The 25,874-nt window shown below is 40.4% G+C and overlaps 1 protein-coding gene across 1 annotated transcript in view; it reads right to left on the reverse strand.

The window, feature by feature from the left end:
* Positions 1 to 25,874, reverse strand: part of prkcaa (protein kinase C, alpha, a) — a 161,982-nt gene that overhangs the window by 83,996 nt on the left and 52,112 nt on the right. Inside the window, exon 3 of the mRNA XM_078279319.1 lies at positions 24,967 to 25,049. Within this exon, the coding sequence (XP_078135445.1) occupies positions 24,967 to 25,049 (83 nt within the window). The remainder of the gene's footprint in view (positions 1 to 24,966; positions 25,050 to 25,874) is intronic.

Raw genomic sequence — 25,874 nt, forward strand, 5'->3', positions numbered from 1 at the left:
ACGTTCATGACAGTGTCATGTCACTCTTATGTAGATACCTTCAAGTAAAGTGTAACCTAAATATTTCACAAACTCAGTGGACATTTTCTGCTTTACTTTTCTGAATGAGTCTGTGATTTCTAAAAAGCTCACAGCAAGTTATTCTGATGCCAAGCTAAAGTCTTCTGACATGAGCAGTTAGATGCTGATGGTCGGCTTATCTGAGTGGTCCATCATCTTGAGTGACTTTAAACTCCTCCATCACATATGACAACTTGAAGTAAACACACAGTAGATCAACAAGTAACACCTCACAGCTAAGGCAATCTGCAGAACAATTATCCACATCCAGAGCAATCAGGTATGGAGTTCCATGACTGACTTGAATTAATTAAATTGGGGTGTAAAACAGAATCTAGCTTTGACAGCAGGTCTGAAAAATGCCCCTGCCCATAGCGGCTTAGTAACCCCTGTGCAGAATAAATGTCCAAATAATATTTTAACTTGTATCATGTTAAAAATTGAAGCTGCAATGGCCAAAATATTTTTAGCCATTTTGTCAAATTAGCATTTCCGTGGGTCATAGAGCAAACTTCACATTCACATACAGTGCACGTTGTCAAATTCGCAGCCCCAACCATGCTGCGCACAGGCCAGCAGTCAGTAAGGACAGACAAGAAAACGAGACAGGTAAATAGACAGTAGAGAAATAGAAAGAGAGAGAGAGAGGGCTTGTGCCACAGCTGCACTTACTCATATCCACCCACACACAGCTGATCCTGAAGGATTATCCCCCCCCCTCCACCGTCCCCCTTTACATTGTTCCCTACATCTAGATGAATGAGCGATTACGACTAAGAGCCATATTCAGCTGCAGATGGATCATGTATTTTTACCAACTGTCACATCAGCTTTTGATGGGAGAAAAATGTTTTAAATGTTCTCAGATAACGGAAAACACTCACAACTAAAAGACAGAATGATAACAGGCAAACCAAGGTGATGTTGGTGAATCAACAAAAAACATCCAGTTCCTTGAGCCTTGACAGCAGCTTCACACGTGTGTGCCTGTCAGACTCTACAAAGTGGTCAATCACTGCGACAGACCGTGAAAACTCACACTTACTCTCCTGAAATGGCAAAATGATAGTATGTCTGTAAGAATGAGAGTGTGGATGTCTCAAGCTCAGTTCCTGTTTGTGCCGTGTCTACAGTCATTTGTATTATTGATTAAAATATATAACTGTTAAAGGTGCAGTAGGTAAGACTTATAAAACTAACTTTCTGTCATATTTGCTGAAACTGACCCTATGTTCCAGTAGAACTACATGAAGCAGGTCATTTTGGGGGGGTCCTAACTGCGTGTCAATCACTGCTCATGCACATGCATTCATTCTCCCTTGTGGGGGGAGGGGCTTAGGAGACCGTTTTGGGCTTTAGCGGAAAGAGGGGAGGGACTGAGAAGTTGTCGATGTTCAAATTTTTTGGCTAAGTCCTGGGTCTTCACAATCCTACCTACAGCACCTTTAATTAGTGGATTATTCTTGCTGACCAACAGTCAAACAAAACTAAGAGTCTACCATAACTGTTAATGTCAGCATTCAAACATGCTCACAATGACAATGCTATCTTGCTGATGATAAGCAGGTATAATGGGTTGTTATTAGCATGCTAACATTTTCTAATTAGCACTACACAAAAAGTACAGCTGAGACTGAAGGGAATGCCATTAGTTTTGCAGGTATTTGGTCATAAACAAGTATTGGAAAAATTAAAATGTTGACCTGATGATGGCACTAGATGAAAAGGCAGAGGATAACCATGAGTTATTACAATTTATCCTGAGGGAGACAATGTATGTGTGTACAGACTTTATGGAAACCATCCAATTGTTATTTTACCCAAAAAAACTAAAAAAGAATATGAACATCATGGTGGCCCTAGAGGGAGAAGTCAGAGGTTGTCTTTAGGTTTCCTCCTCTGGCGACCATGAATGTCTTTACAACATTTCATGGCAATCCATCAAACAGCTGTGGAGCTTTTTCAGTCTGGACCAAAGCGGTGGACTAACATTGCCATACCTATAGCCATGCTGCTAGCGTGGCTAAACCCAAGTATACTCAATTCATAATAAACTCCAACATACTACGTTTTGTAGTTTTACTTCATAAATTACTTAAATTAATCAATTACTAATCATACTAGTAACTGAATCATTTTCTGATTCTCCTCATAGCCAACCTCTCAAAATGAATTCATCTGTCAGCTCTGACTGATTTGCAAAGTGTCATTTAGTTCAACAATGCAAGATGTAATGTGCAGAAAATTAAACTGGTAAATGAATGTACCCAACTTCACGTCACTGAGCACACTAGGTTGTCCATTAACACATATTTTCTGCAAGCTGTGGGATGACAGGGTTTACCCCTGTGGCTTCTACCCCATATTACAGCCTAATTGTGTCTTAATGGGAAATTCAAGACAGACTGGGTGGTGCTGCCTTACCAGAATAGCAGGGGAAGCAGAGTGTAATGCCAATAGCAATAATGAAGGTAATCACTAGGCTCAACACAAGAAGGCCATTAGAGCAAAACAAAGCCAGGGGATGTTACATGTTGACTGGATGATGCAGCAAGGAGATTGCCCTTTGGCTTCTGGTAATACGAGAGTCAATATGATTGCCCAGATGTCACATGTACAGACAGGGAGCAATTCAGGGAGGTTCTCAGAAAAACACAGAGACATGATGTAGTTACAGATGAAAATGTTCACACTAAGCCATTTGGTATAAACAGCTCTGTATAAAGCTGAACAACAGAAAAATAAGAAAGGAAATTTCTAGTAAATTCTGATTAGCATGAACACAACGACACAGAATAAACATACAGTCACTGGTTAGATAGGGAGTAATCAATCACCCCCCATACACATCAAATAGTGATAACAATGATTGTTGAAAACCGATGAGGATAATAAGGAAAAAAACAGACACAGATGTTTTCCTTCAATTTGTGGTAGCAGAACACATGTCTCCACCACTGAGCTTCCTGACAAATACACAAAGATGGTCAACTAAACTAAGCTTAACCAATTTTGTTTACTGGACTAATTTTGGCCTGACAACTAAATGAGTCTACTTCCAGTAGTACACTACTAATGTCCAGTAGTAGACACTAATTCTTCTTAGTTCAAGATCAACAAAGATAAAGCCAACCCAAACTTTCTATTGAACGACATATTTGTCCAAGCGATCAATGAAAAATCCTCATATGGGAAATTCACTACAAACTCAGCAGTTTGTACATTATTTTTAAATAACCTCAGAGCAAATTTACCTTTGACTAATCCCCACATTTATTGTAGAATTTGCCCTGCACTTATCCCAGGCTGATTTGCATGGGAAGCCACAGATCAAAAACAGACACAGGGCAGAAGGCTGATCAAAAGACTGGAAGCAACCAGAAGATAGTGATGAAAACAGAAGCACGGGGGTCAGCACAGTGATGTTGGCTAATCAGCCAGGCTCTCCAATCCAGTTTAATTAGCCAACAGGATGCCAACCAGGCCCTGTTAATGAACAGTTTGGCAGGGTAAAGTCGGGGCTTCCCAGCAGAAGGAGGGGAGGGTGATGTTAAAGACTAGGGTCACCCTCCATCCTGCATACACTGTTTAAGTCAGGATGAGATAAATAATGAAAATGCCATCTTGTTGTGTAATAGAATATACAAATCCTACTTTTTCACCCTGTGGATACTGGATCGTGTGGTGATTTTAAGTACAGTACATCATAAAGTCTGCTGGTTAATAACTTAAAAAGGATTGCATTTTAAACACTGTCATAGAAATTACAACTTCGTAAGAAAACTTAAGAAAAACCAAAAAGTCAACATGCATGTTGTCTCTCTTTGTCAGACCATCCACACGCGGAGGAGGGTCTGGCTAGTCCACATAGCATTCCGGGATGGGAGAAAAACATGCTCTGGTTTATTGGCATTTCTTGAAACCAATCACAATCGTCATGGGCAGCGCTGAGCTTCGCACAGAGCCGCTGTGCAAATAGTCGTGCGAGAAAACTCAGATTTAACAGATAGTCTAGCTAGCTGTCTCAATTTACCATGCAGAGATCTGAGGAGCAGTCAACCATAGTCCTCATAAATCCACCGGAGTTTAAAATTCCAACACAAAGAAAGCGGAAGGAAACAGACATTGCCGAAAATACATGCATCCGGCGGAATTTCCTGCTAGACCGGAGCAATCCCAGAAGTGGAACATCAAGGATATAGACTATTATGCATACAACACAACAGCAGCATCCTTGGTTTCAACGCACACAGGAACATTGTATATTTATACTTATTCCAATAAACAAAAACACTAAAAAATATAACTGTAGTTGACAGATAGCTTGGTGCTGCATTTAACTCAATTTCACTTTTTAGAAGAAAAGTAATGTAACCCTGACTACGTTTTTGCCGTGTGCCTTGCATCTAGTCAATCAGTGTTAACATGAACACCTGCAGGCTATATTGAGAGTGTGCTTGGTTTGTATTATGCATTTAATATTTAGGCAGTTAGACTGTACAGCATTAGACACATTCTTCACTATGAATTGTAAAGCTGGTCACTACTAGTACTACATCTACATGAATTTACTTATTTAAGAGTGGTTTCTATAACAACAGATACCATGTGCACACAAAGAGCACATTCATTCGTAGAGTCATAGTTAACAGGTATTTGGCAGGAAATGGCAATACCATATGGGCTATGAAGCTACTACACACTGATGCAGTGTAACACGTTTAGGACAGAACAACATCAAACATGCTGACAAAATCCAAAAGATTTCTGACTTTGCATAATGCATTCTGAAAACTGAAATACTTGAAAACCTAACTAACAGCATTCTGCAAAGTCCCACAAAATTGTTGAATATGTTCTAATATTAATACAATATTCTACATCTGTTTTTGACTGGTAGGTGTGCCATGTTGTAAACCCAGCAACTCTAAATGTGTGGTACATTGTTGAATCCAGATAGAGGATGTTTTGGAGGTGCAGACAGAGAAGAAGACCTGTGCTCTTCTCTGAAATAACCCCCTGATTAGAACATTAAGGGAATTAACATTGCCATTGATGGTAAAATACAAGTCCAAGTTGTCAACTCTTCTCTGCTTTTCCATTTGATCCCTCCCACCGCCCATAGTACAATTACAATAACCCAATCAATACCTCTATCTAATCTCAGAATGCCAAGTAAATATTAAGGTCATTCTGATAAGAAATATAAATGTTGTGAAACTCCAGACAGGACAGGGCAAGGTATGCTGATAAACAACTGCATGTTGTCGGTTACTGCTCTGTCGGACGCGGGCAGGGCTCGGACAAAAAAATGTGGCCCGATCCGCACTCTAATGTACACGTAGTGGGCGCCAAAACTATATGTGTGTTTGGTGCTGCAGCAGGACAAAGAAAAGACAGTATGTAAGTTTACGCGCACACAATAAACCAGGTTACTCTGAGAACTCAGGTTACGCAGCAACACATTTATCTGCACTGTAGTAACCTGGTTACTGTATACCGGTATATATACGGTACATGCAGGAGATCAGTAACCCAATTTCTTATCTATCCCTGCAATTATTGTGAAAGCATTTGTTACTTATTTAACTTTTATAGTAATACATGGCCTCCTTCCAATATGTGTTTGAATTTTACAAATAGTCAACTGGTTAGTTGTGGAAACCAACTTGTTCAGACCTCTAGGGGTTATTTGGTGTTTTAGCTTTAGTTGGATTTTGCATGGAATTATTCTAAATACAGTATGAGGACGTAAAGCTCTGTGTAATGATATTTCCTTTCATCATGCCGCTCTGCTGTCTTAACAGTTTCCCTGTCTGAAGTCTTTGCTATGCACTTGCATAAAGTGTTGTGGAGTAACTACTTACATGTAACGGTGTTATGTAATTTAATTACAAAATAAAGGTAACTGTAATCCGTTAGTTACTGTGAAGAAATGTGTAATCAAATGTGTAAACAGTTACCGATGAAAATGTTCATGATTACATTGGGGGTTACATCTGAATATTTTCTGTAAATAGCTAGGCTATATGTTGACCAACATTAATTTTGTTGCTTTGCATGTTTTTCATGTGCAAAATGTATTTTTTTTGCCATTTCTAGCCACAGCCGTTGATGCTATTCTGCCATTCTATGCTTTCGAATGGTTCTCCTGTTTAAATTTGCAGCGCAACCCTTCTGACAGTTAAATTGCCCCTCAAGCTGTCTGAGAGTTGGCACTATGGCTATGGATTAAAACGCGTTCCAGTGCTGGAAATATGAAAAAAACATTTCATACAAAAATCTGGAAAGGGTTCAAACATAACCGTGCAATGCAAAGATAGTTTGCCAGTGGTCAAAATGATATCGACGTTGAAAATGTCAATGTCCAGACTGATCTCATGAAGCGGCGTATGTATGACCCGTCAATTCGTATGCCATTTTTGGCGTGTTATCAAGACGCATACTCGCTTTTTAGCGTGTTTATCAACACCGTTTGTCCTCCATTGACTTACATTACCTTGCGAATGCGTGTGAATTTACGCCGTAGCGAGTTGTATGAAAGGGCAAAAATCCGTGTTTCCTAAACTCAACCGTCACTTTCTTCTTCAAATGCGTACAGATAACACGCCACTTGACTTGGCCACTTCACTTGGAAGTGGGCGTGTATGTTTACGCAGAGTCATGATGTCATGTTGCAATGTCCAACATCTGCTGGTATGCAAGTTAAGTTAGCTTACAGTAACTGCAAGCAGTCATATTAAAGTGATCATATTATGCTCATTTTCAGGTTCATAATTTTATTTAGAGGTTGTACCAGAATAGGTTTATGTGGTCTAATTTTCAAAAATATTTTTGTCGTACTGCACATTGCTGCAGCTCCTCTTTTCACTCTATGTGTTGAGCTCTCTCTTTTAGCTACCGAGTGTGGCATCTCACTTCTGTCGCACAGTAACTAGGTAAGGACTGCTAGCTTGTCAGTTGCAGAGTATGAGGGCGTGCCACGCTAGCAGCTAGGCGAGCATTATAACGTGTTACAAAGTGACAAGTGTTCGACATGGAAATAGGCTGGACTACAACAGCTGTTTGGAGCAGTTGGTGAACAGTGTTCTGTTGGAGATGGTAAGTCCCTTTGGGGTGGACTTTGGGCTTTTTCACTTTGTAAACCTATAACATGATCAAAAAGATAAATAACACAATAAAGGAACGGGGGGGGGGAAAGCCAAAAAGCATAATATGAGCACTTTAAATAAAGTAGGGAAGACATGCCTACCTTCCGTGTGACACACTAGGCTTCTAATGTGTACTGAAGACATATTTTAGCACCATATTTTGCTTGGTGCATATGCCTTGATATTTTGTTGTTTGATTATTTTGTTTTGTTACGATTTTAAATGTATGACCTCAGAATGATCTCATATTAAAAAAAAGGTGCAGAAGTCTGACTTTGTGGTGGCTGTTTTTCAAAATTAAATTATTATAATCTTAATTCATGTGATCAAGGATTTTAAAAGGAGTTTGACAGTAGTCAGTGTTGAGTACTGCTGTAAGGTTAACACTACCAGGTTAAAACATTTGAGAATAGTTAACATTCATTAGAAATTTAGAAAAGTAATCAAAAAGTAATTACATGTAATGTTACATTACTTTTGATAAAGTAATTAAAATAGTTACACTACTATTACTTTTTAAATGGGGTAACTTGTAATCTATTACATTTCCAAAGTAAACTAGCCAAAACTGCTTGCATACTATACATGTGAAAAGCCAATTAGAAACCTGGTTACGCATGTACATGACCAAGAAATTGGCTTTTCCCAGGCAGAGAAACACTTACACTAAGTGCATGCACACTGAGTGAAGGACTGAGACTGCTTCTCGTCTCTGAACTAATGCTATTCTCACTTCACTTGTGAACCAACAAGACAAAGACTTGTTGTGTTAACCCTTCTACTCTGAATGGTATACCATTCATTCAGAATCAAAACAATACTGACAGTTCTATTTTTTGGATTTTATTGCATGGAAGTGCAGCAGTCATCAAAAAGGCTGGGTAGCTAATACAGTCCACCTGCCTCCCACAGAGTCAAAAGAGATCTGCCTGGTGTGACATTTGCAGCCACACAGAGAGAGTGTGTGTGAAATGAGACATACTGATTGTCACTTTATCTCTGTCATTTCCTTCATTTACCTATCTATTTGACCCATCTGTTCCCTACAGGACTGAGAAAAAGGTTTTTACAGTGCTGTTTGAAGGTGAACAATTTCCAGCGTCAGACAAGCACTGACCGCCACTAAATTCCCCTCTATTTTCTCTATGCACACCTCACCTAATACTCTCATCCCTCTTTTACCCATCAGCCCTCACTGGGAGGTGACATTTGAAACAGAAGTGACAGGAGGCTCCTCCCTGTATCAGTTTTTGAAACAGGGATTAATGCGTGCGTGCGTGCATGCGTGCGTGGGTGGGTGCGTGCGTGGAAAGGCACAGCAGGATGGTTTTCAATTACTCCAAATGGGTGTTTTGAAAAAGGTGAGGAAATGTGTGCCTGTTTGATTATCCCCTAAATCAATAGCTGCAGCTACAGGTTGGTGTATTGCAATTAAAAACAATTACTTAAAAGCTTTTTTTCTTAAATGAGCTATTTTTGTTTGATTTGGGAGTTGATTTTCAGTAACAGTATCTTGTACCTGTGTTAAATATTTCCCTACTATGTACAGCTACTTTTTTTTACTACAATTGTACTCATTTTCAAGAGTCATTGTTAAAACCAATTTACATAGTACTAATGACACCCTGACAATGTGTTGAACAAAGCATGGCGGTCTGTGTCACCTAATTCTGCCACTGCAATTAAATGGTCAACTTTTAATTATATTTTACATCATATTAATCACATTTCCCTCCTACAACCAAACCCTATTGTATTAGAAAAAAATGGACACACAGGCATGTTTATCAAATTGTTTTGCGGCATGTAACAAAATGGCTGAAATGACTCAATCAACAGCAGCTAGCAATCCCTTTATTCCACCAGACACACAGGTGCAAACACATCTTTGCTGCTGGCTACTTTCTAGTAAATATCTTCATCTTGGACTACAGATAGGAGTAAAAGCTGTGGTTACAATCTAGTGTAACCAACATTTCCCTCGGGATGAATAAAGTATCTATCTATCTATCTATTTAAGTGAGCAGAGGCTTGGAAGAGAACAAAATTGAGCTATCATTTATCCAGACATGAGGTGTTGGGCTAGGCAAGGTTACTATTTTTAGCATATAAATCACCACCCTGATTCCTCTTGGCCTTTCACTAAGCTGCTGAGTGCTGAGAGGGAGGGCAGGTTGCCACCACAGCTCACAGGGGGTTTTCCTTGCCGTGTTGTATCGGTGAACACATCTGTCTGCTAGCAGAGCAAGAGATAATGGCTGACATTTTTAAACGTTGTCAGGGCCCAAGTTGCCTTTTTGACTGACTTTGTATAAATGAATGCCATCTATCACAGTGCTGTTCTAGTGGTATAATGGAGATTGGGTGCTTTGTTCCTGTAATATTCTTGGACAAGCTTGAGGATATGTAAAGTCAGTTGTTCAACTCTTCACTGGTTCAGGAGCTTGTTCATTAAACAGTCCATGTATGCCTGACTGATAATAGAGCACCCACACACATGGACACTGCAGAGATGTGTTCCACTGCAGACGCTGGTTCATTAGTATCGCCGCACACAAATGCTGTGAGTGACATCCACAAGGTCAGGAGAGGACAAGGGGGTCTGTCACGGCTGCCACATTGGCTGGAAGATGACTGCACTGTTTACTACCTACTACTATCCAACTTTTTCTCCATCACGGTAACAAGTAGAAAGAAACAAATGGAGATAGAAACTGAAAAAAGCCAGAATAAATTGCCTTATCAGACGCAGGCTGTCCATCTGTCAGGTGCTTAATTATTAAAAGAACTTCCAAAAATGTATCTAATAGCCAAGTCTTGGCAGAGACTTTTTTCACTGTAATGAGCCAGCATATACAGGGGCAGTGGCTTGGCTGTTCAACTCTGCTCTCTGTGGTCTTTTGGACCTGTTTGGATTGCAGAAACCTCAATAAATGTTAGCTTGTGTCCATGCAATCAATTTAGTGCCTGCACCTGTGTTTGTGTGTGTATTTATGCGCTTGGCGATTTGATTACGGACTTGTGGAATACTTTGACTTCTTCAGGCTTGTTCTTTAGCCCTGCAAAACATCAGGAAGCCCAATAATTCAGCAAACATATTGTAGTGCCTGGTGTGAAATGGAGTTTGTATGCAAAGATCTTCCTGAAGAGAGGATAGAAAGAAGGAACGATTCTCATATTTATATTTTATATAGACCCAGATCAAGTGTTACTCCATGGATAACCATGGATCTACTGTATAACCTAATCTGATAAATATAAATGTAGAAAATATAGTAGGCCAACTCGGCTACTTGGCAACTCGGTCAGCTAGTAAGTCAGTATTCCTTCAAATCATGCTTTCAACAATAAATGAATGGAGGGAAGTCCTGAATCATAGCCAAAAATAATAGACTGGATTCAGTACACTGTGTTATAATTGAACACATTTATACAGTAATCAGTTTGATCACAAATCAAGCAATCATCACAGAGGTATGGGGTCAATGATAATTGACCTTTTCTCACTGGTTTATACTAAAGTAAGAGACTGAATTACCGCAAACATTTTCAGTACAAAGCTGGCACAATAAATGCCAGCAACAATCAGGCTTCAGCACTGCTTAAGTGAACGGCCAACCTTTTGGAAAGATGATCACTTTCCAGTTTCTAATCAACAGTTTGCTTGGTAAGTACTCAATTAACAGCTTGTCTTTCCTTGTCTCTGCATTGCAGGTTCACCTGCGATGAATAACACAAGTAGAGAACTCAATCTAATTCTCTTGAGATACAGAAGAAGTAGGAGAGAGGCAGGCTGTAACTTGTATCATTCTATTTCTGGAGTTGAGCTTCAGACCTACTGCTGGTTCAGCTTAAGGCCCGCTGTTACATGCAAGGTCAAGTTTAGACTTCTCACTCCACTCAGGCTTCTGTTTCAAGTTTTTTCGTCTGCAGTGACATGCAGGGCAGTTATAGCACATCTGCCTGTTTGACAGGATCTTTAAGAAAACATGACTGTACCTCTCTGGGAACCATCCCCTTATCGTGGTAGAGAGGTTTGTGTGTCCCTATGAACCTGAGGGCTGTGTTGTCTGGAGCTTTGTGCTCCTGGTAGGGTCTCCCATGGCAAAGCGGTCTCAGGTGAGGGGCCAGACAAAGAATGGTTCAAAAACCCTATGAATAAACAAGGAAGAGATAGAGTGACCCTGCCCGGAGGAAGCCCGGGGCCCCCGTCTGGAGCCAGGCCCAGATGGAGGGCCCGTCAGCGAGCGCCTGGTGGCCGGGTTTGCCACGGAGCCCGAAAAAGCTACGTGGCACCTCTCTCTCCATCCCATGGGCCCACCACCTGTGGGAGGAACCGCTGGGGTCGGGTGCGCTGCCACATGGGTGGCGGTGAAGGTCAGGGGCCTCGATGGACCAGACCCGGGCGGCAGAGGCTGGCTCTGGAATGTGACGTGGAATGTCACCTCTCTGTGGGGAAAGGAGCCGGAACTTGTGCGGGAGGTGGAGCGCTACCAGTTGGATTTGGTGGGGCTTACCTCTACGCACAGTCTCGGTTCTGGAACCATACTCCTGGATAGGGGTTGAACTCTTTTCTTCTCCGGAGTTGCCCAGGGTGTGAGGTGCCGGACGGGTGTGGGGATACTCACAAGCCCCCGGCTGAGCGCCGCTACGTTGGAGTTTACCCCGGTGGACGAGAGGGTCGCCTCCCTACGCCTGCGGGTTGTGGGGGGGAAAACTCTGGCTGTTGTTTGTGCATATGCACCAAACAGGAGTTCGGAGTATTCGGCCTTCTTGGAGACCTTGAATAGCGTCCTATATGGGGCTCCAGTGGGGGACTCCATAGTTCTGCTGGGGGACTTCAACGCGCACATGGGAAATGATGGAGATACATGGAGAGGCGTGTTTGGGAGGAACGGCCTCCCTGATCTAAACCAGAGTGGTTGTCTGTTGTTGGACTTCTGTGCTAGTCATGGATTGTCTTTAACAAACACGATGTTCGACATAGGGATGCTCATAAGTGTACCTGGTACCAGAGCACCCTAGGCCGAAGGTCAATGATCAATTTTATAATCGTTTCATCTGATCTGAGGCCGTATGTTTTGGACACTCGGGTGAAGAGAGGGGCGGAGCTGTCAACCGATCACCATCTGGTGGTGAGTTGGGTCAGGGGGTGGGGGAAGACTCTGAACAGACCTGGTAAGCCCAAACGGGTAAATTGGGAACGTCTGGAAGAGGCCCCTGTCCGACAGACTTTCAACTCACACCTCCGGCGGAGCTTTTCGTGCATCCCTGTGGATATTAAGTAGCTAGCTTTCTGGGGACTTAGTGGGTGAGCCGGACAACCCACGGACCTAGGCAGATTTTGTTTTTTGCTTTTCCTCAATTCCAGACTGATTTAATGTGAAATGAGTCTCCAGCTAGTTGTTTGAGACTTTATTTTTTATTTTTTGTGTTTTCTCATCTATTGTAGAGGGATGTTTATGTTGACCAGTTTGGTCATATATGTTCACTTAAAAAATACATTTGAAATATGCTCAGCAATGATACAAAAGTTTTGAATACTGTTTCAGAAAGGACAGACAAAGTGGGTCAGCCTTTTAAATACCCTATACTTAAAATATTTTTTATTTATTTTATTTTTATGGTATGAATGGCAAATAATGTTTGTGTTAAAATAGTATCCTGGAACATTAATGGTTGTGGGAATCCTGTGAAAAGGAAAAAAGTACTTTTATATCTCAAACATAAACAAGCTGACATAGCATGCATTCAAGAATCACATCTCATGGATGAGGAGGCTAAACATTTTAAAAGAGACTGGGTTGGGCAGGTTTATTATAGCTCCTTCTCAAGCAAGAAAAAAAATAGTTCTTATTTTGGTACATAAAAGGTAAAAGGTTTTATTTATTTTATTTTTATGGTATGAATGGCAAATAATGTTTGTGTTAAAATAGTATCCTGGAACATTAATGGTTGTGGGAATCCTGTGAAAAGGAAAAAAGTACTTTTATATCTCAAACATAAACAAGCTGACATAGCATGCATTCAAGAATCACATCTCAGGTCAATCAGGTCTAAAATGGGATTCTTGACAAAAGTAGATATTTAGGAACCTCAACAGAGAACCTCTCAGAGCCTGATTAATGCTGTTATTGATAGTAATATTAATGCTATTTCTCTGTCAGATCATGCACCTGTTGAACTTTGTGCAAATATTTACTCAGATAATCTTAGATGGGGCAGATGGAGAATGAATACGTCTCTATTGCAAGATTAAGTATTTACTAATGGACTTGAGGAGGACCTATCCTCATTTTTCAAGATTAATATGGGTAGCACAGACAGCGTGGCAATGGTTTGGGAGATATCTAAAGCCTACAGTAGAGGCAAACTTATTGCACATACCTCCAAAAGGAAAAAAGAGCATATTGATAAAATTCAGAAATTGGAAGCAGAATTGCGTGACATGGAAAAAGATTTGGCCAACCATTATTCTGAAAGCTTATTTAAAAACATTTGCAAATGTAAATTTCAAATTCAAGACATTTTTAATAAAAAAAGCAGAACATGCTTTGTTTAGACTTAAGACAGCGTTTTACGAGTCAGGGGAGACAACTGGTAGACTCTTAGCCAAACAGCTCAAAGAACAAAATGTCGCTCACATAATTCCAGCAATAAGAGTGGGGGGCTCTCTTGTGACATCTGCTAAGGAAATGAATGATGTCTTTAAGGAATTCCATGACCTCTGTATAGATCATCTAATACCCCAAACAAATCAGCAATGCTGGATTTTTTCACAAATGTGAACCTCCCCAACTTTATCTGCTGAGCAAGCAGACTTTCTTGATAAACCAGTGACTCAGGATGAGGTGAAAATTGCCATTAGAGCTATGAAAACAGGGAAATCACCTGGAACCAATGGGTTCCCAGTAGAATACTATAAATAATATATAGATATAATTACTCCAATATTGACAAAGGTATTTCAGGAGGCTTTTGAGATGGGTACACTGCCACCATCTCTTAATGAAGCGCTTATTTCGCTGATTCCTAAGAAAGGCAGAGATCATACGGATCCTTCTAATTTCAGACCAATTAGCCTCATTAATGTTGACAGTAAAATACTGGACAAAGTGTTGGCCCTAAGGCTTGAAACTGTTTTACCGTACATTATCCACACAGACCAAGTGGGCTTTATAAAGGGTAGATCTTCTACCGACAATCTACAAAGGCTTATACATTTAATGTGGTCACACTCTTCCAGTAAAGCACCAGTGGCCGCCATCTCATTGGATGCGGAGAAGGCCTTCAACAGGGTTGAGTGGGTTTTTTTTACGTAATCCCAAAGCTGCAGTCATGACAAACGGATTAACTTCGTCATTCTTTAGTCTTTCCAGAGGAATGCTGCAGGGTTGTCCCCTTTCGCCTCTTTTATTTACAATTGCACTGGAACCTCTGGTGGTGGCCATAAGAGAAAACTGGCATTAAAGGAGTAGATAGCGGTGGAAGTGAGCATAAGATAATGATGTATGCAGATGATATTCTCTTCCTGACCAGTGACCCTCAAAATTCCTTACCTTCACTAATGAACACCATTGGTAAATACTCCAAGCTCTCAGGTTATAAAATCAACTGGACGAAGTCTGAAGCGATGCCGATATCTAAACACTGTCATCCGCAAGTAGTAACGCAATACAATTTCAGATGGGTTCCAAAAGGCATGATATATTTAGACATCAAATTATGCTCAGATCTCAGCGAGATAACAACACTGAACTTTGAACCACTTCTTCAAAAAATCATAACAAATCTAGGGAAAGTTAAAGCTTAGCCTGTGGGGTAAAGTTAATGTTATTAAAATGGTAATAGCTCCACAATTCAACTACATATCGTTGCAGCTTAACACATCTGATCACATTTTTAAACAATATGATAATCTCATTAGAGACTTTCTCTGGGCAGGGAGGAAGCCCAGATTTCAGATGAGCAAAATGTGTGCGGCGAAAGATAAAGGAGGGCTTGGCCTGCCTGATGTTAGACTGTAGAGATAGCCCGATACCATTTTTTGCTTCCCAATACCGATTCCAATACCTGAACTTGCGTATCGGCCAATACCGAGTACCGATCCGATACCAGTGTGTCATATATTTTATTATGTTTTAACAACTGTATTCTACTATCCCTGTATGGATGTAATATGATTTCTATCTTTGTTGTCGGTCTGACTCAGGTTTAAACTCTTTGTGAAACATGAATGTCCCAGAACTTGTACTCTGTTATTATCCAGTTTGACAGCCAGTTATAACGGAAAAAGAACATAAATAAACTACTTTAACTTAGATTTTCTTTAGGGCTTTATTACGTGGTATCGGATCGGTGCATAAACTCCAGTACTTCCCGATACCGATACCAGCATTTTAGGCGGTATCGGAGCCGATACCAATACTGTTATCGGTATCGGAACATCTCTAGACTGTATAGTCTCTCATTTGAAATGGCCAACCATTGGAGAGGAACGGTGTCAGGCTTAGAGTGGGCCATGACAGAAAAGGCTATTGCTACCCCATTTCACCCTATAAATGTGATATCACAATATTGGACTGACAAAGGGAAAAAGGAGGTCAATCCAGTTGTTAAGCATTCGTATGAGGTCTGGGCAAAGGTTCATAAAATGCACAAACTCTCATGTTACAAACAGCATTATGCCTCGCTTTGGCTTAATCCAGAAGTACAAATAGGGAAACAGAAAGTGTTTTGGAAACAGTGGCTAGACAATGGAATAAATACAGTGAGTGAGTTTATTAGTGACCTTTATAAAGCTGGTATTTTTATTAGTCATTCACTGACTTAGTCCAGAAGTACAAATTGGAAGAGAAAGGAGACTTTTGGAAATACTTGCAAATCAGACCCGTTTAACCATAAGGCGTCAACATTTTACAAAAGCTCAATTTATTTAACTAGTAGCATATGTGACAATTTGAGATTATTTTGGCAGAGAGACCTTGATTGTGCAATTGACATGAGTACATGGAAACAGATTATGGCTAATAATGGTAAATATATCAAGGAAGCTAGGGGGAAATTTATTCAGTATAAAATATTGCACCGGTACTACTGGACGCCAAATAGGCTTTTCAAAATAGGTCTAATAAGTACCAACACATGCTGGAAATGTAAAACAGAGATGGGCACCTTTTTGCATCTCATTTGGGAATGCTCCATGGTCAAACCATTTTGGCATAACATATTGGAATTCTTGGGGACATGGGCAGGAGTAACCATGCCAATGTCCCCAAGACTATGCCTTCTGGGAGATAAAACAGAAACAGCAACCCTGACAAAAAGCACATATTCCGTTCTGATGGTTGGGATAGCCTCTGCTGCCAGAATTATATTGAGATACTGGAAATCACAGACAGCTGAAGAAATAAATACAAAACTTAAAACATGCTTAACCAGTGAGTGCTTTAAGACTCAAGGCCGAAATGGAAGAGTCAAGGAGAGGAATAGGTTTTGTAGTGTGCTGGCAGGCACTGGTGAGGACAAACTCCCTTCCTGTACAAACTGTGAGTCGATTCAGGGTCAAGAGCAGTTCCAACTCTCCCATGTGCTGGTCATTAGTAATACTTAGCATGGTTGGAGCAAGACTGGCTACCAAATAATTGCTGTAAACTAACCTCGGAGGGACTGATGGAATGTGTGTTGGGTGTGTGTGTGTGTGTGTGTGTGTGTGTGTGTGTGTGTGTGTGTGTGTGTGTGTGTGTGTTTACTTTGGGTACTAAATTGTGTTTGACTATAAGTTTGTGAGTGTTTGTGTGAATGCAAAATTTGTAAGTGCATGTTCATTATGTTGTGTGTGTGTGTGTGTGTGTGTGTGTGTGTGTGTGTGTGTGTGTGTGTGTGTGTGTGTGTGGCCCGTGCTAGCGTGCATGTGTGCGTGCGAATCTGGTTCCCATCATACTAAACAAACAGGGACGTGACCGCCTAGCCTTGAGAAGCCCAATCTATTTTCTAGAACTACATAGCAATAATAACTGCAATGAGTTCTTTCAGTCAAGGAAACATCAGTGGGAGAACAAAGCTGCACGTGCTATGCCTGGTTGTTCAAATTACAATAAAACTGTCAAAGCTTAAGGCGCAAACCCTAAACTTGAGCCCTTAACAAATTAAAAATTAAAAGCCTTGAACCATTGTACAAGTTATATACGTTATGTAATGTTTACTTCATTCAAATAATTCTCACCTTTTAACAGTCTCTTATCTTTTCTGTTTTGCCTAGGTATTTCTGTCCAGCCTGGACAAAATCTGTTTTTGTGTGTTCATATTTAAGACTTAATAAAGAGCCTCTCAATTCACCAGGCATGTAATCAATCAGAGCTAAACCAAGAGAGCACACATAGCCTTAACAAGTCTTAAACTTGCTTTGAATCGCTGCTCTCTGTTTTTGTGTGTATATCTATACCTGTATATATATCTATACATACTGTGTCATGTACACAGTATGTAACTGTGTCAGTGTTGAAAGGTCAAGCAGATGACAACACATGAGAATTTCTCACAAAAAACTTTGTTGAGGAGGTTTCATGCTGCCAAAAAAAGCAATTTATTTCCTCTCCAATGGGAAACATTTCACCAAAAATTATTCAGCAGCAACAGATGCCACAACATATGATACTTTCTTTGGACATGACACATTAAATGACAAATATCAGTTGACATTTTGAAAAGATTTTTTGAGCAACAAAGGTTGACACAATTGTTTGTCCAGAGCATACATTTTATTCTTCTTTCCAGAATATATAAGAGGATATATAACAAATCCTCTGGGCCTGGGTTGACAGTAAACTTTGCTACATCCCTGCTGAGGATGTATGTCAACGTCTTAATGGAAGCAATAATTTAATATTTTAAAGAAGTATCACATCAAATATTATGGTTACTATACTGGTAAATATGGAAGAAACGTGGTTGGCTTTGTTGGGGAGTTTGGTTTGGAATATTCTGATATTCTCATAATGAATAAATTATTGATCCTGATATGTTTAATTTACAGTGTACAGACAGCAAAAGAAAGCTATGTTCATATTTCTGTTTTTATAGTTATTTGATGGTTAACAAATGTCCCTTTTGTCAAAACGTGCAGCCGTGATGCTCCCCTCATATCCCTCTAACTGCTGAGTAACCTTCAAGCCATTTACTGTATGCACTGATAAGAATCTAAGAGGCTTGAGGCTAGATGTCAATAGCTCATATCATTTGAGTGTTCACATGCCCACACAATGTTAATATTAATGTAGTCTTTATCGATGACGATTAATTTACGGGATTGCTCCATTGGACATCCCTCATTTTCAGCCGGATGTCCCTCGGATGCTTTCTTTGTGTTGGCATTCTAAACTCCGGTCGATTTGCAGCGGCACCGTGGCCCCATCCGGCGCTTAGCACCACCCAAGACGACTGTGATTGGTTTAAAGAAATGTTAATAAACCAGAGCACGTTTTTCTCCCATCCTGGAATGCTGTGTGGACTAGCCAGACCCTCCTCCGCAGCACTGTGAAGAAAGGTCTGGCAATGTGAGACTTATATTAATGTGACTTCTATCATACAAATCACAGTATTCAAAGGTGACTCTCATCAACTAAACCTAACTGAATTAAGCTGTTGACATGAATCGTGTCTTAGCAGCAGTGTCCTCATAATCAGATGAAGATGAAGGCACTAAAAATGTATCACTGTTATTTTTCCCATATCTAGGGAAGCTTCTGAACAATGACTATTTTTTAGCAACACACAAACACAGTCACACATTCAACCTGCTCTATAACAACAGCAACAAGAACTGACTATACTTTGATTCCCACATGTCCTCTGCCAAGACTTATGTGCAAAATTAAAACCCTTTTTTGTCTGAAATAAAAGGCAGTGGGTTACAGGGTTTAAACAGGCATCAAACAAGCACATCATGCTGTGTCAAAAGAGCGATAACACAACCTTTAATGCAGTGTCTATGGTGCATTAATCTGTATGGAGACAGAATTCAAGAAATCTGTTATGATCCATAGTCCGACTCCCAGACAGATTAATAACTGCTCACTTGTTTTTTATGTTTGTCTGTCAGAGAGCATGGGAACTCAATACAACATCTATTCCCATCTGCCTGTGGCTGACTCTTCTTTCAGTGACAAAGGTTTGAAGCTTAAATAGCAATCTGTATTGTGACTTGTGTGATATTATCTATTGATACAGTATCATCAAGTGGGGGTATAAAGTAGGTTTTGAGAATACCTCTGTAAACCCACACATTTATTAATATTAGATTGTGTCCCCTCTGGAGACTTAATTCCTTGAGGGTCTGAGATGAGAAGGTTTATGAGCCCCTGTTGTATCACATATAGACAACAAACTATGATGCATGGTCAACATTTTAAGGGAATGTATATCAGCAACATCATTAAAAATGTTGCACTTTTGTCTAAGCATATAAGAAAATGTCCATTCTGGGGAAATTATTTCTCATGTATCAGTGATCTCCACATTGTTGTAGACACAATCTGTCATGTCTTCTTGGTTAAAAACACTGAACATTTATCAAAGCATAAAGTCATGTTTGTTAATAAAAGAAGAAGCCCTGAGCCAAAACAAAATCATCATCCAACAGACCTAGTTTCAGTGCATCTACAGTAATCATCAGGAGAGTGCATCAGTGCATTAGAGCAAACAGGCCTTAAGATCACTGGATAGGACTTGACATTTATGCAGTGTTTCATGTTGTCCTAACTGCTTTGTTATCTGGGAATGATATCTCTTTCTATTTCCCTCTCCTCCCACTTCTTCTCTAAACTCTGACTCACCGACTCACATTTTTTAACTTGGAAGGATGTTCCCCCTTCTTCCTCTGAGAAACTGGTGTTTATGCAGATATTATAGATGGCGAGCTTTAAACACTCATCTACGACAATTAATACAACTTGGTGAAAGAGACCAAACTTCATTAGACATACTATATGAGTAGAGTACATTCGTTCTTTCCCTGTGGAAGGACGTGAGTAGCTGTTATGGGTCTCCTCTCCTCTAGCTACCAGGTATAGAGCTATGCCTATCTGGCACTTCTCACAGTGTGATTTTATGTGTATGTCTTGCGTCTGCAATGATCTCATTATGCTGAAAAGTGTACCCTGACAGGGCTCTGTACAGCATGTCACCACTCACACAACAAAATAAAATCAGCGCACTAAGCAGATTTATGGAGTATCAGGTTTCTTTGTGACCATGTTTCCTTGGAAGCAGTGCTTGTGCCAAAGCTTCCATAGGGCCGTGTGCAAAAAGCATGTGCAGGGACTTGACTCAGTAAGGGGTGGGCGGCTGACTTATGTGGACAACTGATACAAAGCCCATTGGGTCTTCTAAAAATAACAATAATAATAATAATTATTATTATTATTATCTACATATATATTTAGAAAAACTAGTTTTAACTGTCTGCTGCATAGTTCGCAAAAAGTGGTCAGCACAGGCATTGCTTTATTTTAGGGGGTCAAGCTAAAAAACAAACACAAAAGTTGTATCTAGAAAACAAGAGAAGAAGAAAAAGAGAGAAAGGAGGTGCGAGTCTGAAAATATTTATTTTAGAATCAGTGGCTGGCTGAATGGTGAACAGCATGACAAGGTGTTTATAGACAACATCTGGGACAGAACAGGGCTGTTTCATAGAAATGGCCAACACCCTTGGAAGAAGGAAATGGACTAAAAATACAGATGAAAGGCTCCACTGGCTGTGACAACCCAAGATGCCTGTGGCACAGATGATGTTATTTAGTTTCACTCCAGTTTAATCTTGTTTTCAATTCCCAAGAAGAGTTTTTGTAATGAGACGGTGTGGGTCCCAAGCCTTGTCACCAGAACACCTATTGTTCCCAAACCTGCTGAAGTCTGCCAAAACCATCTCTTCCTGTGTGATTTGCCTTTTTAAATATTAGATCACTGCTGCCTATGCCATTACTCATTAATATTACTAATTAGATTGCTCTAAGATTAACTGAAGGCATGCCTATATTGTATGACTGCATCCCTTTAACTGAGTCATTTAGAGGCTGTTTTTGTACCATTTTACTGGTTGATATTGTGACGAAGTGTATTTTCAGGGTGTCTGCTTGAGCTCTGCCAGGCTGCCATGTCACCCTCAGGTCAGTTCTGTCTGTTTCCAAGCAGAGGAGACAGAAAGGGCACTGTGCTGCAGCATAACTGTGTTACTCTGTCACAGATATCTGTGCACTGAACAGCCCTGAGGGGCAAGGGGTGTGTGTGTGTGTGTGTGTGTGTGTGTGTGTGTGTGTGTGTGTGCGTGCGTGCGTGCGTGCGTGCGTGTTCAGAGGGGAAATCAGTGCACAAAGACTTGCAGATTGCCTCTGGTCATATGTGCTGCACTAGGTAAGTGGACATCAATGATGCAGCAGCCACACACCCATGCAAAAGCGAGCACATCAAACCTCTTAGTTTCATCTGCTGAGCCCCTGTAGTGAAACGGGAAACTTTTGCATTATTTATGATCTTGTCCTGTAAAGCACTGAACTTACTCGACCTGCAGGTAACGTTACACCTGGCAGTCAAACGAAAACAATTTGTTAAAGTAAGTGCTTTAATCAGACTAATTGACACTAGCATGGATTGTGCTTACAAGTTATACCAATACTGATTCTGACAAATGATCACTTTAGGGACACATTTTAAACTAACATGATTCCACATGCAATTTTATTTTCATAGATCAATTGTTGAAAGGTCTGAAGAAACCAACAAAAGAGCCATATTTAATTCTCAAGACTTCTAATGACAAACATTTGAGCATTTTCTGCAATTTAATTTTATATTCAACTACACTGTGTCTTTTGGGTACTCCAGCGCTGACACAGCGCTGTGGAGACATGCTCATCAATAAATCAAGAAATACAACAGATAACATAGTTCTGCAAGAAATAATTTTATATGTAATTTTCTTGCTAGTTTACATGACAATTCCAACAATAATGTCAAATTTGTCATGACATGCAGTAGTCTAGTGGTTTGAGCAGCAAGCCTGTGACCAGAGAGACAGTGACCAATGCCAGTGAAACTGGGAGATGAATTGAAGTGTTAGTTCTCTCCTCAAAGAAGATACTCGAACTGAATCTAAAACTGCACCACTCTGCAGAGCAATTCTCTGTGAGTATGTGCATATCTGCAGTCTACCCTGTCCTTGAAACAACACCCTGAGGCTGTGGCTGTGAGGAACAATGTAGTCATGGTAATCTAGTCCTGTCAAACCAAGGCTAGTCACTAATGACGAGTTTGCTACTGAAAAGATCTGGGAGCCTTGTTGGCATCTTTGTGCACACTCTCACGGTAGGGGAGTTATAAAACACGGACATGAGTCATAAAATGCAGGTAGCCTAGATATTGCAGAACTTCAGGAAATTTGCTGGCTATGGCAGTTATTGCCTTTCTGGATTGCACGCCCAGGAGGCAGCAAGCCATGTAATATGTGTGGGTGCCAATGGCAACAGTACTGCTAGCGCACAGAAATGTACATTAAAAAGGGCGCATCAAATATTCTAATACGGCAAGAGATAACGTACTAACGTATATTTAAAAGAGATTTGGTTTGTGGTGGTCATGTGATCACATTAATTGTTATAATGTCATATAACCACACGGAGTGCCAGCGTGAACAAAAGACTGAGAATAATTTAACACCCTGGCGCTCTAAGTGAAGTCTGCTCTAGCCTGATTGGATTTCTTCTATTAGTTTCTCTTGTGTGACGTACTTGTAAAGTTCTGGAATGAAACTCTGACACAGCAAAGTAGCTTTTAGACCCTTCGGTGAACTTATAAATCTCCGTCACAATCATTTACGTTTCTGTTGATTCCGCCATTTTTTTTTTCTGACTACCTCGCTGCTTCTGCAGTCTCAATACAACAATGAAACTAAAACGCCCCCTTGTGGACTGAATAAAACTAATCTCTGCTTACAACCTGAGATACATCACATGTGGAAATACTAGAACATCATAACGTCCCATGTTATAAATCATAAACATTACAGTACTGTTAATATATTAAATGAGTATATAGTATGTACTCACACACACACATTATCCTTATATCTAAGTGTGGCAATGACAAATAGCATTAAACAGGCTAAAAAAGGAAGTATACTAAGGGAGGGTTATGAGAGTTCAGAAATTTTAAAACTTTAAAAATTTTTATTTAAGTTTTTAAATAAGAAAGATTTTTAATGTATCAAACAGGAACAAATGAGGAGCTTCTAGTTGATTAAAAACAAAGATGTACTTGGGAAACTGGGCTCATGCAACACACAGATGTCAAAGGTCATTAAAGTCGACTGTCCTGCTAGCGATAAACCTGATGTTCCCTCACTACTCTGAACCCCAGTGACTGCTCAAATGGAGAATCCCCGGCTCAGACCATTTTCTAATGTTACGGCGTCCATGTCATCCGTGGCGGGCTCTATTTAAAGAGTCTGGGTTGATGATCTTGAATGACACACTGACATATCTCCAGTTACAGAGGCCATGCCATGCTGCTATAACGCTGAGGGGCTATGCATGCCCGGCAGGCAAGCAGGCATGTAAATGGAGTTTTGAAACAAATAGCTCTGCACACTCATGTTTTAATGATATTGATTTGATCCAGCACCCATCCTATTGCATTTCTTTTTTATTGTTTCTTATGTAAATGGAGTTTCACACTTAGCAAGCAGGTAAGCAGTGGCTGATAGCACAAAGCCAGTAATAGAAGCCGCTGAAGGGGCGAATGGAAGACCTCACTGAATGTGTCATACAAAAGCTGAAATTTATTCAGCATCTCAAAGTATGTCGACGGTCCAATGAAATACTTTTTATTGCGTTTGTTTGTAACAGAAAACTACAATAATCCTAAATCCCACTTTTCTAGTTGATTAAATTACCCAGCAGAAAACTAATGTACAAAATATATGACTGTATGAACCGTAGAGCTTCATTGACAATTTTCCATTTATTAAATCATATCAAGAAGCTAAACTAATTCAAAATTAGCATATACACAGTGTAATTAGTACACCTGGACTACTATTACAATTCTACCTAAATTCTTTTTTTTATCAATAATTCAGACAGGTGCAAGCAACCAGCTGTTAGTACTGTGTGTATCGCTGGCCAAGACAGATGTATGTGTATTGGCTGTGGCCACCACTCCTACATTTCCCATCTGTATTTGGGTCAGAGCAGGTCATTGCTAATGGCACAGTAATCTGCCAAGCAGCTTTTCTGTGAACTCAGTCCTGCTGAATTCAGAATTCAGAGTAAATATATTACTTTTATTGCAGTTGCTGTTGCTGTTCTTAAGGGGTTAGGGACAGTGACTCACTAAGTGGAATATTTAAATGTGAAAACTGTGACTTGACTTAAAGATTAACACTGGATGAATTAAATGCTGCTGCCGGGATGCAATCATGAGTCGACAAAAGTTAACATTTTAGTGATCTTTTTTGAATAAAAGAATAGAGCTCCTCTTTTGAGATCTATTAAAGCAAAGATCATCAAGGAACATCAAGGATACATGGCAACTCTACAGCTCTCAAAGAGAGCAAGAGTGTTAAAAAAACGAGGCAGGCCTGGTAGACACAACTGCATGTTGGCTGGATTGGCATACTGTATGCACTTCAGTATAATGACAGGAAAGGCCCCTCCTCGCCGACAAACGCATGAGAGGCAACAGCTGGGCTTTGGTTACTTACGTCTGTGTCGGGCCCCTTATCTGCCCCTGGGCAGCAGAATGTGACTAATTCATGGCACCTCTTGTGGACCACAAAACAGCAAACTGCAGGGGAAGAAAAGACATGAGAGAAGGCCGTTAAGAGAGACATGGTAAGAGAGATTTAGAGGGAGAGAAATATACAGACAGATGGAGACAGACAGACAAAATGATAAAATACAGTGCATTACTGTTGACTGATATGTAGAAAGAAACCAAAAAGAAGAAAACCAATCTGATAACACAGAGAGATTGAAAAAACGCTGATGTCTGAGCTAGGCTTTTTACCATGTGTCCAGATGGCCAGCCCTGCCTGCAGGCTGACTGCTCTTATTGCACAATACAGTGCCACCTCCTCACTGACATGACAGGCGCTAAGGCAGACACCACACACACACATACACTTACACACTTTTGTGCAACACACAAATGCAGACAAACACATCCTCAAACTGTCAAAATGTTTTAACATGTATAGAACACATCCAGCCCCACACACTGTCGGAGCACATAGTGTCATCCTTGTGGTCTAAGTGCCAGGTCACTTGGTGCACTGTAGTCTGCAGCCAAGCAAAGAGCAGACTCAAAAGAGGAGCAAGGTTCCTGTTACTGGCTCTCAATAAAACATCTCAGACCAAGACGAGTCAGGGTGAGGGGGGGCACCTTTTGTGAATTGGTCGTTGTACTTAACAAAAACTGTGTATTCTCACTGTTCTGTCCACCTTAATTGTTCACCATAGATGTGTCTACATAAGGGTTATGTCTGCTCCTCTTTCCTTTCTATAGACAAGAGCACCCCTCCCACTGTTTTTAAGGCCGACACTTGCGGCATGAGATGAAAGCATCTGGATTGGTGGTTATCCATAGTCTTCACTTAGCACTGAATGACCC

Source organism: Sander vitreus, chromosome 2, assembly GCF_031162955.1.
Source record: "Sander vitreus isolate 19-12246 chromosome 2, sanVit1, whole genome shotgun sequence".
Taxonomy (NCBI): domain Eukaryota; kingdom Metazoa; phylum Chordata; class Actinopteri; order Perciformes; family Percidae; genus Sander; species Sander vitreus.